The 18,089-nt window shown below is 39.1% G+C and overlaps 1 protein-coding gene across 3 annotated transcripts; it reads right to left on the bottom strand.

The window, feature by feature from the left end:
- Positions 1-445: 445 nt before the first annotated feature.
- SLC30A4 (solute carrier family 30 member 4) lies at positions 446-18,089 on the bottom strand. 3 transcript variants are annotated; one of them, XM_052807798.1, is made up of 7 exons: positions 17,441-18,040; positions 12,329-12,475; positions 6,793-6,946; positions 6,321-6,534; positions 5,927-6,032; positions 3,510-3,644; positions 446-2,832 (listed from the first exon to the last, which is right to left on the bottom strand). In XM_052807798.1, the coding sequence occupies exons 1-7, from the start codon at positions 17,829-17,831 to the stop codon at positions 2,678-2,680; spliced, it is 1,302 nt and encodes a 433-aa protein (XP_052663758.1). In that variant the 5' UTR covers positions 17,832-18,040; the 3' UTR covers positions 446-2,677. The 3 variants fall into 3 exon arrangements, with proteins under 3 accessions (XP_052663758.1, XP_052663759.1, XP_052663760.1); XM_052807799.1 differs by lacking the exon at positions 12,329-12,475 and having other exon boundaries at positions 17,441-18,046; XM_052807800.1 differs by lacking the exons at positions 446-2,832; positions 3,510-3,644; positions 5,927-6,032; positions 6,321-6,534 and adding an exon at positions 8,670-8,743 and having other exon boundaries at positions 17,441-18,089.

Below are 18,089 nucleotides of genomic sequence, written 5' to 3'. Positions count from 1 at the left end.
GATTAGAGATAGGCCACACAGATATACATTTCCATGTGAGTTTAGTTAGACCTTAATACAGGGAATGTATGCTTCAGAGGCTCCCTGAGCACTGACTCTTTTATTCTTTATTCTCATTTCATCTTCTGTTGCTTTTTCTCTGAACTCCTTCCAGTCTATAGACCTTGATAACAAGGGCCCCTCAAGGGTGAATGTAGGGTTTCAAGAATGTTTTGCCAGTTGCTTTATGGCTGATCCTTCACCATACTTTGTCAGCTTATATTTTCTAAAGTGCAATTATTGCTTGGGAAATAACAAGACTTAAATTCTTCTGACTGAAGAGGGAGACATAATTCATTCTATATATAGCATCTCCAAACTGAGTTAAGCTTGAGTGTTCAGACATTTCAAAAAACAGCTGCTGTAAGAATCAAAGATGATGACAAGAGACAGCAATACAAATAAATGTAAGACAGCAATGTGAAGTTTAATAATTGATTTAATAAAACCCACAATAAAGCAACACACTTCTGCTTTTTTCTTCAATTAAACAAATGTGTAGTAAATTATTAAAAAACTCCAAATACAATACATGTCTACTGTACTTCAACTTCTAATTACATCAATTGTAAACCCCAATTTAATTAAAACCTATTTGAGTATTAGTATGTGCAAAATACCTGTTGTTTATTTGTGGTATTTTTTTTCCAGTAAGTTTGTAAGGACAGGATGCACATTCTTCATGAACTGTGATATGACTTAATTAATGATAGTGTTTGTATTGAAGCATTAACTTCCCAAGTACAGTGCTACTTTGCCTCTGAGCTGTATGTGCTCCCATGCTGTACTCAAGTGTTCCCATTTCTTACCAGAACAGACATAAACATAATCCAGTGTTATGTGTACTTTGTCCAAATTAATACTGTGCTGTCAGTTTTCACCAATAAAAATTCATTATGTGACCCCTACCTCAAAAAAGGGGAGAAAAGAAGCCAAGACTGTTACCACCAATTGCAGGTATAAACCAGCCTGATGAATATGTGAAACCCTAGCAAGTTTCAAAACAGGCAATAGCTTAAGTATTCACAGCTGAGTATCACAATATCCATTATTGGGCAAAAATTTTCCTTTCTGATCCACATAGAGAACTACTTTTGATGTCAGTGGAAGTTCTGCATAAAGATCAAAGTACAGAATAAGCAAAAAATATTTGAAGCCAAGTTCTTCCCATCTTCTGAACTTTGCAGGTCATATTCTTGTTGCGCTTAGCTTCTTCAATGGAAATTACTTCAGAAGCGGGTGTAAATCGGAGCTTGATAATAGCTCAGTGTCAGGTTTTATCATCCCATGTACATTCAAAGTACAGGGATTCCACCATGAGGCTAAGCAATTCAGTTTTGTGAACTTCAAGGTGTCCGGATGAATAAATAGTCTTTTCAAATTGCCTCATCTCTCTATGAATAAGAAAAGGCCTTTCTACCTCTGTAGGTTGTTATATTGTTGTCGAAAACAATATTATGATATTGTTGTCCAGCACCATTAGGTTACTGAGCTTGCTTGGATTTTGCTTTATTCATAAAGCCAAGTAGTGGGGACTGCTATTGCAGTGGCATTCCTGTCGGGATACTGCCATCATGTGCTCAAAGCAAAGATGAAAAAAGGTCAGACATCTGTGACTGAGGGAATAGTACATATCTAAAACTTCTGCTCCCCACTTTCCTGTTAGATGCATGTATTTTACATGTCTGTAGACTGTGTTTGAGAGTATCTCCACATCAAGCATAGTTTCTATCATTTGACTTTTCTTTTAAAACAAAACAATCATGGAAAAATGATCAATTACAGGACATTTATTAATTATAATTAGAATGTGTGCTAATCAACTGGCCTTTTAATGTGAATCAAATGTTGACATTCAAGATATTATTAATAATAAATTCATCTTGCAAGTCAAAACTTTGTAAAATAAATAACCTGTTTCTAATGTATAAACCCTATTCTAAAATACATTAAAGATAACTGATCACTTAAAACACTTTGGGTCCAGTGTTGGGTCTCTAGTTAAATACCAGAAGTCTGGGCAAGGATCTTCCTGTCTGGATCTCTGAGTGCCCAGATTAAAGCTAACTTTCTGGTCTGGGTACAGTGAATTCTGTATTTTGCAGTGTCTCCAAAGAGACAGTTTCCAAAAGAATTCAACTAGCACTGTATGCATTATGGTTTAAGATACTGTATGAAAATTACTATTGCAAAAATACTGCATAATGAATTCAGGGATCATGATATATTATGGAACCCTGGCATGATCAACATTAGAGACTTTAATTGAAATACTGAATACTTGATGCTCCATTTGGAGTGCAGGTACTTTGTGGTACATATTATTGAAGGACAATATGGACTGTAATTTGTGAGGTATCTGCAGAGCCACGTTGCAGTTTGTAAACAATAATCTGAAAACAGCTTTGTCTCAAAATCATAATAAATTGGATAAACCAGTACAAGGGATAGACTGAAATGCATGTTCTGTAGGGCAACCACTGCACTTTTTGCAGCACTAGTTCTCCCTGCTGCATGTTACATGGTACAAATCCACATATTAATGATTTCTATTTGATCATTTTCATTTTGCATTTATTGCTCTCAGTCTTTGACTACAAGATAAAGAATAAGGCAGCAGTTCCCAAAACATATGAAATTAGGCACTGGAACTCTGACAACTTGCGCAGGTTTTGCTCGTTTCCTGTTTGTAACTCTGAAGCTGGACAGAGCACTTGTACATTCCAAATGTGTTCAGCAGCAGGTGTCGGGCCTTGGACTGAACTTCCTCCCATTTAGATGAACTACCAGGAACTGGAATGTCAAGAAAATAATTAATAGAATTCAATCCTCAAGAAACCTGGACAATCCAGCTGTTCTCAAATTTATCACAGTGTTACCAACTAGAATAATTGTTTTTCACACTCATTAATTTAATACTGTTCTGTGGTCACTATGTACTCTCTATATATTATTTTACACCTTTTAGGTCTATATCCTCTAACTAGAATCACCTCTTGATAAAAGTGTGCGTGTTTGACACCACCCCCCACCCCACCCAAAAAACTGAGCTTTCTTACTAAGAATTAATATTCATGGTACCATTAGATATCTAAATCAGCACATTTTGGCAAAACATATTTATTATTCATATGTCAGATTGTTCCACATTAGAACTTCACCCTGTCCTTCCCTGGACAAAATAAGGGAATTTCTGAGAGAAATTTTTTTTTCTTCTCCCCCAAGCCCCCCCCCCAAGAATCTGTATTGAATGTTTCAATACAAATATATTTCCTTTGCACAATTTTCATTTACACTGTGTCCTTCTGAGCCAATGCGTTCTATACCTTGCTGTACAAAACCGTAATTAGTAGGGTTTTTTTTTTTCCCCCAGAATGGTGTTTCCTGGTTCAACTTAAATAACAATATGAAGGGGGGGGGGGGGTTCTACACTTAGATTTAATTTAGAATTATGCTATACAGCAGCTTACCTAGTTGCAAGTGGACTATGGCACTTGTTTTTCCTGCAGTGAGAGACCAAACATTTAAATCTTCTATAGAATAAACATCTTCAATTTTCATCAAGTCTTCCTTAATGCGATCCACATTTAAATGCCTTGGAACTCCTGCAATACCAAACATGAGATAAAATTAATTCTGTCTTCTGCAAACTCTCAGTGGCCTTTAAAATGTCATGACAGATCTCTGTGTCAAAAGAGTTTATAATTTGTGCTGTTGGAAGTCATTAGTAACTTCCAAGTTATCAATAGAGAAGAATATGCAAATTGGCATATTAAGTCCAATATGGGTACAGAAGTTGTACAGGAATTGCAGTGTTGTCTCAAATGTCGTTTGTCCTGTCCAGAATCTGCTCTCTGGCAGTAGCCAGCATTAGATCCTTTAGAGCGATGTACTTGTGTAGACAACTTTACTGCAGTTTCTAACACCTAGTAACTGCTTAGACCAGACTCTTAAGGTCAGAATCTAAAAAAAAAAATAATGCTAGGGCCTGTATCCTGCTGTCTCCTGAAACTTCTCTCTTCAGGTAACTGGTATAATTTTCAAGTGCTCATAATAATCCATCTACAGTGGTTAACACATGACTTTGTCTTATAGCATGGTGTCTTTGCAAATCAATGATTGCACTGATAAAGTCCTTCTGGACGTAGTATTTTCAGCAGCTACAGCACCTCTAATGCTTCCCTACTCCACCCTTTAGCTGTACAAAGGGCAGAGTCAAAATTTTAGACGATCAACATGGGTCAAAAACTAGTACAAAAATACTGAATAAACTCTGTTTCTGAACAGTTTTGTTTCTATCATAGCTTTTTACTGCTTATCTTCCAGTTTTATGGAATTTGATTATACGTACTATGAAGAGTTCAGCCACTTGCTTCTCAAATTTCTTCAGAATTTTTGGATGACTTCTCTCTGAAGCCGGTGCCTTACTGTCTTTTAAAATTATGTTCGTTCCAGTACCATCTCTTTTGAAAGGTCAGTGTTTAGGATTGTCTCATATTAAACAAAATTTTCCTTCTAGTGAAGACCATAAAAAAATTATTTAGCTGATAAATAACTAGCTAACTGCGAGGTATTATTTCTACAGCCGCCTTCTGCCCAGGAAACATGGACTCAAATTTTGATATCTCACATCATGCTATTGATAGGCTTCCATGCTGCCTTATAAATCTGTATTAAAAGCTATAATCTCATTGCTTGTATTAGATAATAATTTAAGTTTTTAATTTAGCATTCCTAGTATAATGATGAAACTTAAGTTAAAATTAATACTGAAAGCTGATACAACTCCAAGGACATAAAGCCCACCTATCATCACTTTTAATAACATCATTAATTTGGAGATTCTTATGACAACTAGAATACCTCTGCAAACAGCTACGAGTCAAAATATCTGGAATCTGATACAGCACTAGTTTCTTATCTGTTTTCTTCAGCTAAATCTTAGCTATTGCATTGGAGCTAATTGAGGTTTCTTAAGCAAATATCGCCATTTTTGCCTTCTCAGTGAACTTCCATTTTGTTGTTTTGGGGGGGTTTGTTGGGGTTTTTTTCCCCTAAATGACAGCAAAAGCACCTGACATTGAAGATTTTGAGGTCCTTGATTTCACCTCGTAACATAATAAAAGTAAAGTCAGTAATAGCTCACGTGAGACACCTAGGAAGGTGCAGTTAAAACCTAGGATTTTTCTCCCATCCCTAACATCTTCACTTTCATAAGGTAAAAGTACTAAATCAAGCAGTAATAGTTGGCGTGTTAGCTATGATAATGCAAAGAATGTTGCTGGCATCTTTCCCTCTAAGTCACCACATGAGATAAGATTCTTGAGCTTGTGTTCAGCTTTTTCTTTCCTTTTTTTTTCTTCTTCCTTTTTACACCACTCTTTACTTGTAGATTCCCCTACGGTAACAGTAGAAGCACACAAGTAATACAACAGCACTTGTGGAAAAGGGAAGACAGGACAGGCGTGAACTACCTGTCCATCCATTTGGCCTAAGCTTGCTTCCTCCTTTTACATGTGTTCACATTCACTTTTAACTTTACAAGTAATTAAAGTGTAGAGCTGAGTGTGGGCAAATGTTCACTTAGTTTAGCTGATAGGCACTGCAGACGCACAAGAAAGTTCTGTACATTTCACTTTACCATCTCCTGATGGGAAAAGGTGAGCAGAGCTAGGACTTGTGTCATTCTGGCAGAGGTCAAAGACACCTAAAGACTGCTGCAACTTAGATGAGCCATCAAGAACCAACAGACTAAAGCAGCAGCAGGATAAACAAGTCTCCAGACACAATCCACATTGTTAGAGATGGTGATCATGATGTCAAAAAAAGTGCCAATGCTCAGTGATATTTGACATGTAAAGTACTGCAGACTGTGCACAGATCTTACCTTCCAGAATAATAACTCCTGTGTCACACAGAATTCGAACTGTTGTCAAAACCACCAGTATGGAGAATACATATGTACATATAGGATCAGCAATCTTGTATTCTGGCTGCAAGGGAAGTTCCAAAGTGTTAAAGGATGTATGAAAATAAGCTCACTTAGAAAATGCAGTTACTTCTAGCTACAACTTTCATGAATATTTCTTTTTGTTTGAATAGTTACAAAATACATAATAGAGATAGCCTTTGCTTATTTTGCATGAATGTATGAAGCTTATAATAGAATATCACAAAGTATTTTTTTAAATAACTTAAAAAAACAAGTCCCTTTTTAATTTAATCCCTGGAGTTGAAATCAAAAAAATTCCACCCTGCCTCAAAGACTAACCATTCCTTACCTTAAAGCGTATGATATATGCAGCTACAAGCACACCAATACTTTGTACCAGGTCCCCAAGGGCATGTACAAATGCTGCTCTCACGGCAAGGCTGCTGTGTCCATGGCTACTGCTGTGGGCTGTGTTAGGAGAGTTCGACTGAGGTACGTGAGAGTGAGGGTGGGAATGGGAGTGGGAGTGAAGGTGGCCAGATTGATTCAGCAAAAAACCCATTCTGAAAGTGAAAGAAGAAAAACACTCCAAGAAACAGGCTTTAAGTTTTGGTGGGTGGGGTTTTTTTGTTGCTTTTTTTCTTTCCTTTTAAACCAAAGAATTGAAAAAGTAATACTCAGTATCATTTCTTGTCTTAGTTATGCAAATGAAGAGGTCCAGCAAAATTACATCCCATGAGAAAGTTACAGGGCATGAATGAATTACCAGATTATTCAGAAATACATTTGTAAGTGTTAATGGAGAGAAAGGGAGATCTTACATTAAGTTAACTGCAACACCAACCGCTGCTGTAATCAGCATGATATCGCCATTTATTTCATAGTCCATACGGATAGTTCTTTGAACAGCTTCATACAAGAGGAATGCCATAAGGATATAGACCAGCAATACACTAATGATGGCTGACAATACTTCTGCAAACAGAAAGGAAACAACATTACAAAAGTGAGTCTCAGATCCATTTCTATTTCCAAATTAGAATGTGGACAAAGCCTTAATTATTTTAACTATATAATGTGTGTTATAACCCTTATGCACAACTAACAAGTTGTGCAGTAAATAAAACTCATAAAATAGGATTAACAAATGGAGTTTGTTCTAATCAATTCCTTCACACTTCCCTGTCAGTATATCCCTCAAATTATGTTTTCTCTGAAAATTTCTGCACAGGCGATGACTGTGACTTTGTCAGGCAACCCAGAACTTTTGCCTGACAAGTCACAAACAAAGGCCCTGTCCACAGGAGAGGAAGATAGGTGATCTCAAACATCACCAGCCCACCTACAAATAAGAGAAAACTTGATTTCAAGTGTCCACAGTATTAAGCTGGATTTAAATAGGACTTTTGTATATCCCTTTTTATTTAGGATGGAGAAAAAATTATAAAAAGATTAAGAAACTGAACAGTACAAACTTGTCAGACATATTACTCCTAAGCTTCTTGACATATGTGTACCTACATGTTATTCATTGCAGATTTCAGCTGTGAAGGATTGCTTAATATAAGTTCCTGTATTGCTGTAATACGCTGTTTTAGCATTAGCTAATGTTTACCAAATACTCATATTTCACAAAAGTAAGAATGTTACGACTAACATTTTGGTGTAGGAATTTTATCTGATCAGCCGGGACTTTCAAAAGGGCACATACATCAAAATAAAGAGAAAATTAGAAAGTTAATAAAAACTAAGTATTTCATTGTCCTGCACCTTCCACTGCCATTTACATCTGCGGAAATTGCTTACAGCTCTCTGTAAGGTTCCTGCTGTTCTGATGTTAAGTAAATAGGCCTGAATATTTTACAGGTTGGGACCTTAGTGCTGTCTGCCTCAGTACCCAAGTCATGAAATTGGGCTAGTAATAGCATACATAAACCTGAGGAGGATGAGTCCGCACTACAGTTTTAAGGTCCTACTATAAAGAATATAGGTATTTCCAAATGGGTCACTAGATTCCTTTTAACATAAACATACTTTTACCCTCTAGCTTCATATTGTGAAAATGATTGCCCTATTGCAGCTGAAACTTAAAAAAAAAAAGGGGGGGGGGGGGCAAGATACCTGACAGAGAAAACACTGGCCCAGTTAAAAGACTGTCTCAGTTATAAACAAGTTAATACAGGGCTTTACAAAAAGCACTGGGAAAACCTTAATGCTAGCTCCATTGTATTGCATGTAAATCTGCAGCCATGCCTGAGTAACCTGTAATCATTATGCATAATGCTCTTGACTGTCACTTGCCAGATGGACCCCTGGGATCTTAGCCTTCTTGTGTAAATTCAAAGATCAGAGTTGGAATTAATTTACTTGGAATTGTAATGGTTGTTCTTCCCCCTTGTTCCACACATGTTGCCCTGATTTATTCCCCAGTAAGGGCAAAATTCCACTCTTAGCTCTACCATAGCTCTAAGAATACTGATCTGAGAATGGCCTTGCTTTTCCCTCTGATTTGAATCTGTCAGCATGTAGTATAACTTTGGTTACTGCAGAAGGTGTCATTTCTAACACAGAACTGCCTTAATTTTATTTATTGAATATTACAGTAAAAAGCATGCAGCTATATAAGCATTTTAATATCACTAAAATCACTTGATCCATACACTGAATTTTTAACATCATTATGGGAGAAGAAACTCACACCAACGCATTCAGCTGCTCAGTAGTGTGTCAGTGCCTGGACAAGTACCAGCATTACCAGGCAGTAACAAGGCTCTGAAAGGCAATTGTCACAATCTCAGATGATTGCAGAGCAACATGAAAATCCTGGAAATATCCATGCAAGTGGTAGCATTCTTTACAAAGCAGGCAGATTATTCAGGGCAACAGCCTTAAAAAAACCCAGTACATTGCTTAGAAGATTTTCCAGAATGCTTTTTAAAAAATTTGTGAAGCCATAGCACATTAGCATTTACCAAAGAAATAACATATTTTGGTTTTACAATCTAAAAATGTATTTTCTGCAACGGAAACTAGTGTTTTCCTTGCAGTTTCTTTCAGAGTCATTGTCATGTCAGAATTGTAGATTTGTGCTGAGATCTTTCACTTCCTGTGAAATGAACTGTGCACTGTCTCAGTGGGCTGACTGATTCTGTCATTACTAACATTGTCTCTGCAGCAATGGAAAAATGCCAGGTTCCATATCTATGCTTAAATCTGCTCAGCATCTTGCTGAGAAGGAGGTATCTCCACTTGGTGGTGAAACAGAACTATTTTTGGCTTCAAGAATATAATCTTTCTTAGACATGGCTGCAATTTCCATTATTTTGTCTTCACTTTTCTAACCCGTTCCTGAATCTGTCAGCTTCCTTTTCACCACTGAAAATGGAATAAAACTGAAGATGGAGCATACATATTATGTATTCAAAGAGAATTCAAAGAAATGAAAACTAGTGCTAATTTCCTTCTGGAATTTGACTAGACAACTAATGGGTCTGTTGTCTTTACAATGCAGTGTTTATGGGAACGAGTTTGAAAAGTCATCGTTCTGCAAACAAAAGTTGCAATGAGCACCAGAAACATTGTTCATTAGAATGTTTTCATGCTTACATTATCTTAAAACTTAATGCAAAGCAGGTCAGCGATGAGACAGTTCTTGCATGTATTCCCAGTTTTAAACAAATGCTCCCCATTTTTTCTGTGACAGATGCTCAATCTGTACCCTATCTTTAACATTCTGTCATGTTTTAACATCTCTCTCATGAAATCCAAGCTATTGTTGAGCTTATATTATTTGCTGACAAGCTTCTTACATATAGGTTATTTGGAAAAACATGTTACAGTGAGGATATACCCTAGAAGGAGCTTTGTTCCATTGCCAACATTCACTGATGTGTGAAACTGGGCCCTCGGGCCACGGCATCCAGACTGGGTGCCTAAAATCAGGCAAATAAATTTCACAAATGTGACTTTAGAAAATCTGTGTATAGTAATTTTGAACCATCCCATCTTCTGTACTTGCAGAGCCTAGGTCAAGGTTTGGGGGTCTCTTGCAGGGCCTTTACCTGCTTCTCCTTCCTCACTGCAGCCACAGAAAACTCTTCCCCCCACCCCCAGGCTCTAGTCCTCCTCCTCCTACAGAGAAAGCTGCACTGCTGCTACTCACGCAGAATGGTTGAGGTAGAAAGGAACCCCTGGAAACTGTGTAGTCCAGCTCAAAGCAAGGTTAACTATAGCAGGTTGCTCAGGGCTGTGTCCAGTTGGGTTTTGAGTATTTCCAACTGCGGAGACTGCGCAACCCGTTCTAGTGTTTGACTACCTACTGGCACTGGGCAGCAGAAAAGAAGGAGTAATTGTTGCAGAACCGAGAAGCTGCTCCCTGTAGCTTCTCCCAGGGAGAAGATGGTGCCCAGGGAGAAGATGGTGGGTGATACGGACTAATTCTATGGGCCAGATCCGACCCATGGGCCACCACTGGATCAGTCTGGGCAGTATTTCCATTTGCAGTAAATGCAAAAAAAAAAAAAAAAAAATATAGAAAGTGAGGTGGCAGGAATCCTCAGGGATTTGTGTTTGCAAAGTGCTATGGAGTCCTCAAATTAATTGAAAAGTCAGTGAAAAATTACAGAACTGAGTAAGATTTTAATGGTTAAGTAAGTTTCTTTTATTTTTCTTAAGATTAACTCCTCTTTTAAGCTAGGCCATGGCATGTTCAATGTATATACTATTTGGTTTTAGAAAAGTTACAAAGACACATAAAGTACTCAAATGATTTTTAAATAGGGTTAAAATATGTATAAATGCTAGCAAACATCCTTCTGGGGAGCATGAGCAAATGCGAGGGGCATATCTGCAAGGTCAGGTTTCAGTATGAGGGGAGCTTCTATCGCAAAATTAAAACTTCTTGAAAGAAAAGTTTGTAATGGGAAATGCTGGCATTGTTAATGCTTTCTTGCTAAAGCCCCAAAGATCTTTGCTAGTGTATAGATTTATGCATTCATGCATTAGTGACTAACCGATGACAAATGACTAGAAGTGATGGAGTTGTTGAATTCTACTGCTGTTCTAGCAGCCAAAATAAGAATTGCAAATAATGACTACACAAGACTTTGAAATTCCTTGAAAAATATACACTATAGAATGTATAGAGCAGAGGTAGCAAACTGTGACACTAGAAATTATCTATTTCATGAAGAGTAAAGGTTGAAGCTTTTGGTAAAATGTCTACAAGACCTGCAGCTGTACATTATGAATTACTATATCCAGTTAGCAACCACATGAAAACACCCTTTATCATCATTATGTTTCCAAATATGAAGTAATGAATCCTGAAAATACCCTTTCAAGGTTTAATACATAATTCTGTTTATACTTCTTTTTACAGACACCTAAAATGAGCAGAGGTCAAGTAACTTCCTGTATTGCAAACCATGGGACATTTTGACCTCTGCTTTGTGTGGTTTGGGGAGTGCAAGAGGAATACTGATTTATGTGGCTTCTGGCACGGCAGAGCTCTCTGATAATATGCTCTACAGAAATTTTTAGTTCTGGATTAAGATGTCATTTTTCACATTGAATAGGACCTTTTTCCAGTGTCATAATTCTACTGAAGTCAATGGGACTTCATAAATCCTAGGCACTGGCAATAATCTGTTGTGAACAACAACTGACTGACATGTACAGCTCCTGCACCAACAAGCTCCTCAGTGTATCACACAAACAGTAACAGTGGTACGGGAGTGAGTGACCAAAGAATGTGCCCCTCTTCTGCTCAACAGCCTCAATTCCAAAGCACAAAGGTGCACAGGGGCCTGGCCTAATGCAACAGCCCAGTAACTACGGATGGGCTGTGAAACACAGCTGCGTATCCACCCTTGTTCTTGCTGGGGACAGCTTCCCTCCTCTGAGCCCTTTTTAAACTTCTTAGGCCATGGTTCATATGTAGGAAGTCATATTTACAATGTCATCATGTATCCAGTTCCCCAACCTTCTTCTTTAAGATGGAAGATGGATCAAGCATTCAGAATTTAACTGTGAATCTGCTAAGTCCTAGTTCCACAGAGATGGAGAGACTCATCCTGCTCCCAGTGAGTAAAATGCTGCCATCAAACTTCACTTTTGGCTGAGGTTTAACATTTAAAAATTTATTTTTTTATTATCTATTCCCTTGTGGCAATACAACCTATGTAGTGGATTCACAATGGCCAGTGAAAAGGACATTAGAGTCAGGGTGTTAACCATAAAGCAACTTTTAGGTTTGTTGCTACTTTCTTTCTAGTTACCTATTCTTCTAGAATTAGGTGACCTTTACAATTGTTGCTTAAAATACTCTGTTAATAGCAAAAGCTGGTATCTACATACCTAAACGATGAAATCCAAAAGTGAACCTCTTTGTGGGAGATTTTGCAGACAGCCAGAGAGCAAGCAGGGTCAAAATAATACCGCTAAGGTCAGTTAACATATGAAGTGCATCTGTCATAATTGCTAGACTGTTAGCAACATATCCACCTGAAAACAAAGTTGGAAAAGTCAGGACACATGACATTAATGATTCTAGATAATATCCTCTTGGCATAGCTTACAGTTTGGGGGGGGTTTTGTATTTTTTTTTTCCAGAACAGAGCATTAAGTGCATGAGAGCCTTTCTTACAATCACTAAATGGGGTTTTCTGCCATTACAATCAAAATGCCATGCTATAATTTAAAGCTACCATAGTTACAAGTGCAGTGAAATGTTCTATTAAGAGTGACATAGAAAGTATCACTCCTGTTATTCTCACAGAGACTACTTGCATCATAACATTTGCAAGAAGAGGCCCCAAATAGTTTTGTATCTTTTTTCTATATATTATTGCCTATGTGCTTAATCAGCTGATTCTTTTATTAAGCTATGTCTGTTAAATATTTTGACATTATGGAACAGGGACAGAAATCCAATTACTCAATGGCAAGGAAATTTACCCTGCCCACTTTTTATTCTCATTACATTATCTTTTAACCTTCATTATTCCCTGTCCTGGCAAGGGTGTATAAGTTCTGCCAATACATATTGCAGACAATGACTTTCACTTGCACAGCGTTTTCCTTTGTTATTTATTACCATAATTTTTTCTCATAATTATGAGCTGCATTGAGACAAATAACCTCAGATCAAAGGTTAATATCTCTGTTCCAATTCAATTGCTAATGCTACTACGGGATGGGTGAGATTTAAACAACACGCCTGTCTCTTAAACATCCCTTATCCAAAGGGGAATCAAGGACAGGCTGTGTTGTCTTCCATATGCATGAAGGTAAGCCCGTTTTCTCAGAAAGATCACATCTTTAGCATCAGCTCAGCTGTGATTTAGTTTCTCTTTTTACCTTGAGATTGTCATTCAGCCTGTAAATTCTACTGAGCACAAGCATGCAGCTGGCGTGCCATTTGGCAGGCTTGAGGCTCCAACTAACATTCTGAGTAAAGGTATCTTCATATAGAATTAAAACTGTCTTAGTGAAGAGGCTGACCATGAGCAAATAGCAATGGGAAATTCACAACTGGCTGACTGCTTTCAAGACTAGTTATAAAACATGTGTGGGTGGGTGGCTGTGGGTGTTTGTATGTGTACACACCTGCAGACAGCATGGCTGATACTCTAGTATTGCTTGTACTGTGGGTAACTACCAAATACACCACATTTCAACCAGTTCCTTTCCTCCATCCCCCTTTCTTCAGTTGCTCCAAAGTTTCCAAGTCACATTCTTCTGAGGCTGCAGTTTTCCAAAGGCCATCACAGCTCAAAAATAATGAGTTTTTAAGATTTAGCAATTCAGCAGCTTTTCAAGTAAAATGAGTTATGCCTTTCCTTTCTGAATTAATTTGTGTTCTCACATGATTTAAAAAAATATGACTTAGAAATGTGCAACTCAGCCTCTTTTAAAGTCAACATAGAAGAAACAGTAATTTATATCTAAGGACATTCAATTTAGTAGTTTACATGTATGATCATTTAAAGTATCTATGTTAATTCACATGTATTAATTTTGAGAATCAATTCAGTGCAAGATGAGTCAATTCTATTTCAGCTAGCCTCTCACTTAAAGATTTTAAAAATAAAATGATAAAGAAGGAATTCAGGTACTGAAGCTAATCATAATGCAGCATGTGGATTAAGAAAACATAATTGAGATTTATGAAATTCTGAAATCAAAGGCGCTCTGTTTCCAAACGTATCAGTTCATTGCTTGGTTAAAGGTACTGCCTAAGGGCTGTTTAAACATGACTGGCAACTTGGAAAAAAAAGACATCTATAACCTTTACAGCTTGATGGCTCACCACTGTTTTCAGTGACCCGTGAAGGACAGCAGTCCTCCTCATGGACGATCAATTAGAAATCTCTAAACATAGCTGAAAACATCAAAATCCTGTCAGAAAAGCTAACTAGGACTTGCAATATGTTTTTAATTTCTTGATGCTAAATGGTTCCCGCAAAGTGTAAGTTGTTATCTGACTTTTACAATGACTGTTCATCAAATTAAATAACAAACACTGAGGTGGGCTGGGGTAATGAGCTTGGCTATACTTTGGAAAAAATAGGCCAAGATTTCATAAAAAAGGTGCTGAAACAAGATTTCCTTCATCTTGACATCGGTAACAGACAGCAGAAAGATTTTTACTGAACAAATCAATTGTCTGATTGCCTTTTTTTCAGAAACTCAAATCTGTCAAAGATCATAGAAAGAAGTCAGTTAAAATGTCCTATGTGATCAAACAAAGTCTCCCAAACACCTGAGCTACAGATCACTTCAAAGAGTTCCAAAATTTGAAACCAACCAGACAGAACACAGGGCTGGAGTGAAATAAATTAAACAGGTAGGGCACTGACCCAGGACTTGAGGGCTCCATCTTTAATTACTTGTTCTGCTGCTGATTACTTGCCCTATGACAAGTCATTCAGGTCAAGATCCACAAAAGTACAGAGATACCCAAGTCCTCTATTTATTCTCTGTGGAGGCTGTATGCCTGAATATTTTATAGGTCTGGCCCTTAGTGCTGTCTGCCCAGATAATGAAATAGGGCTGGTAACAGCATACATAAACCCGAGGAGGATGAGCCCACACTACAGTACTAATGCTTTGCACAGACAAATCCGCCACCCTGAGCTGAGCCTGCAGAAGTCCTGGCTGTAAGGGAGAAACAACAGATGATGTGACAGTGATGAGGGAGTATTTTTACTCTCAACACCTATTATTTCTAGAGCTCTCCCTGCACTAGCTATGGAGAGGTCTACAATAGCATGAATCGGATCCGAAGCCCCTAACAGATACACTCTTAGCGACTTCAGCATCAAGCTGCCAACAGCTCAGACATATTATTCAGCAAGGGGCCCTTCAGACAAACTCAATTCAGCATATATTAGAACTCCAATATGAATACAATCAAATAAAATCACTGTCATGTTAAAGGATGTCTATGTCTGAGATACAACACTACGTTGCTTATCAAATTTACCCTAGTTCATGCTGAACCAAAATCTCAGCCAGAGACAAAAAACGGAGCCAAGGGGCAAATGGAGGCATTCAACCAGATCCCTGCAACAGGTTTGATGTGAAGTGCCTTATCCATGATAAGCTGATGTATTGTAGCAGTGTTATTAATGACTAACCACACACTGAGAGATGCTGAAGGACAAAACCACTTTTTTCCATTAACCGGTGTTCCTGAAATAAGGCCACAAATAAAACTAGTGCAGATACAGTCAGCATTCTGGTCTCTCTCTGAAAAACGGACCACTTCTAGGGATTTTTTTTCTACATATGTGGGACAAAATGTATTATTTATACTCGGGCAATGATTTTGCTCCCTATCCATCTTGCAGAAGTTTCTGTCTTAAAGATATAATTCACAACTGTCCTAGGACAGGTGATCCAAGAGCATGAGCTCACTTCACACCAGCAAACATCAGATCTTCAGTCATTACTGACCAAATTTGCATAGGTGTGGAGGAGGATGTAGGTCCCATGTTACTGTACCTGAGGCATCTCTGTTCTTTACTTCCAGAAAGTTTTTGTGACTTGATTTCTCCTTTTTTTTTTTTTTCCTGGTGAAATACAGCCAATAATTCATCTGATTAGCTCTGATTTAGACTTGTGTGTTAAAATGAAAGCAATTTAAAAGCCATTAATTGTTATAGTTGCTAGAGACCTGGCTCAACATGCACATCAATGTACTGGCACTGTGTAATGCTCCCCACTACTTCAGGGAAAAGCGGATGAGAGAGTTTAAGCGTTCTTCAGGATGCTGAGTAGCACCAAGCAGACACTTGCACTGAATGGCATGGATGTATCCAGAAGACAGATGGTAACAGGACACTTATACTGATAAATGAACAGAGATTAAAAGATAAATACTATCCTTTGTAAAAATGATTAGATAATGGCAAAGGTATAACGTTTAGTAGCTCACCTACGCATCCAAGGGACCTTCAAATTTAATTTTATTTCAAGCCTATGCTGCTATAGCCTATTAAATAAAGCACAGTCCTTTTGTAGACTGCTGTATAATGCACAGGTTCTGTTCAACCTGAATAGCAAATGACAGCATGCCTTTATGAGGGAGCAATAAAAGCTGAACTTGAGCACCAGATTCATTCTTCTGACCAACAACAATCAGACACTTATATAGGAACAAATTCCCAGGTAAAAACCTTCTGCAAGTACTAACAAACAAAAAAGATAAAGAATTTAATCAAACAAGTTGGTGTTCTTATGCGTTGTAATGGGAAGTGTTACAATACCTATTATTTTAATTGACTTTGGTCGTATGATTTAATGTCTGGACAGAGCATATGCTAGTCCAGAGCACAGCAGGACATCAGGAAGTTGTCAAGGGAGTGGCTTCTTCACTGGCTTGTTACTGATAGCTCAGGATTTGTCCTTTCAGTTTTAAGTAACAGAGTGTATTGCTGTACCTGGTGAATAAGGACAAATACCCGCCCAATATTAGTTTTGTTATTACGGTAAATGTCATACTTAGAAACTCTATTTCCCTCCTCTTCTCTTGTTGCAAACACAGCAAGATATTATGGCAGTAATTAAAAAATACTGAGGATGAAATTGTTCATCTTTTATTTATGTCTGTATTAAAACGCAGCTTCTCCCTTGCTAAAAACACCTTACAAACTTACAAGAGAAACTTAAAAGGACAAATAAAAAGCCATTAGACATACCAAAAAAAACCCCTGTGTTTTATGCCATTTGGGGGAACCGATGAGGTTCAGGTAAGGGAAGTTGCAAATTCCTCTTTCTTTTCTTGCATGGAAAATACAGGTGGACTTTGCTCCTTCTCACTCTCTGAACTTGCAGCTAATCTCCCCGACCTCTCTACGTGACAGATAGTTTCTCTTAGTAAACATTTAAAACCAAGGCTGGAGCAGCGTAATAGGCTGAGAGGCACCCGGGCCGGAGAGACGGCACAACAAGCCCCCCACTCACCTATGAGCTCCCCCGTCATGAAGAGGAGGTAGAGGAGGGCAGCGAGCGTCAGCCGCTTCTTCACCTTCCTCTGCTTGGAGCGCTCCCGCCGGCTGCTGCAGCTGCTGCAGGGGTCCGGCCGGCCGGCCCGGGCGCTGCGCAGGGCGATGTCCCGGTCCAGCAGGGAGTCGTCGTCGGAGGGCAGGCCCAGGGGCGTCCCGTTCACCGGCGTCTCCGGGGCCGCCTCCGAGGCGTCGTCCGACACCACCACTCGCAGCTTGTTAAACCGGGGGAAGTCCTCGTCCCCCACCTCGTCCGAGAAGTCAAAGGCACTGGAGTCGTTCAGGAACAAGGGGTCCTCGCTCCTCCGCAGCAGGGACTTGATGCTCGTCCAGAGGCCGGGCCCAGCCATAGCGGCGGTGCCCGGGGTGGGGGGCTGGCCTCGCCGGCTCGCGGCCGATCCGCGGCGGGCGGCCCCCGCTGGCGCAGCTCCCGGTCGCAGGCGGCGCCCGTCCGCTCGCTGTCCCGTCAGGGCATGTCCCCTACATCGCCCCGCAGGGCCCTGCGCAGGCCGGGCGGAACGCAACGCGAGGCTCTGCCGCGGAGCGCCCGACGCTCGCGGCCCCCCCCCGCCGCCGCGCCCGGCCCCCAGCTGCGAGGCGCCGCGGGC

This window comes from Harpia harpyja, chromosome 14 (genome assembly GCF_026419915.1).
Source record: "Harpia harpyja isolate bHarHar1 chromosome 14, bHarHar1 primary haplotype, whole genome shotgun sequence".
NCBI lineage: Eukaryota > Metazoa > Chordata > Aves > Accipitriformes > Accipitridae > Harpia > Harpia harpyja.
This window is presented reverse-complemented; position numbering and strand designations above follow the sequence as displayed.

Excerpts from the sequence above, each read along its gene's own strand:
- SLC30A4 (XM_052807798.1), bottom strand. The coding sequence starts at position 17,831 with ATGGCTGGGCCCGGCCTCTGGACGAGCATCAAGTCCCTGCTGCGGAGG. Across the intron at positions 6,535-6,792 it reads GGTGTTGCAGTTAACTTAAT|AATGGGTTTTTTGCTGAATC; the intron begins GTAAGATCTCCC and ends TTTCACTTTCAG. Across the intron at positions 6,033-6,320 it reads CATATATCATACGCTTTAAG|CCAGAATACAAGATTGCTGA; the intron begins GTAAGGAATGGT and ends CTTCCCTTGCAG.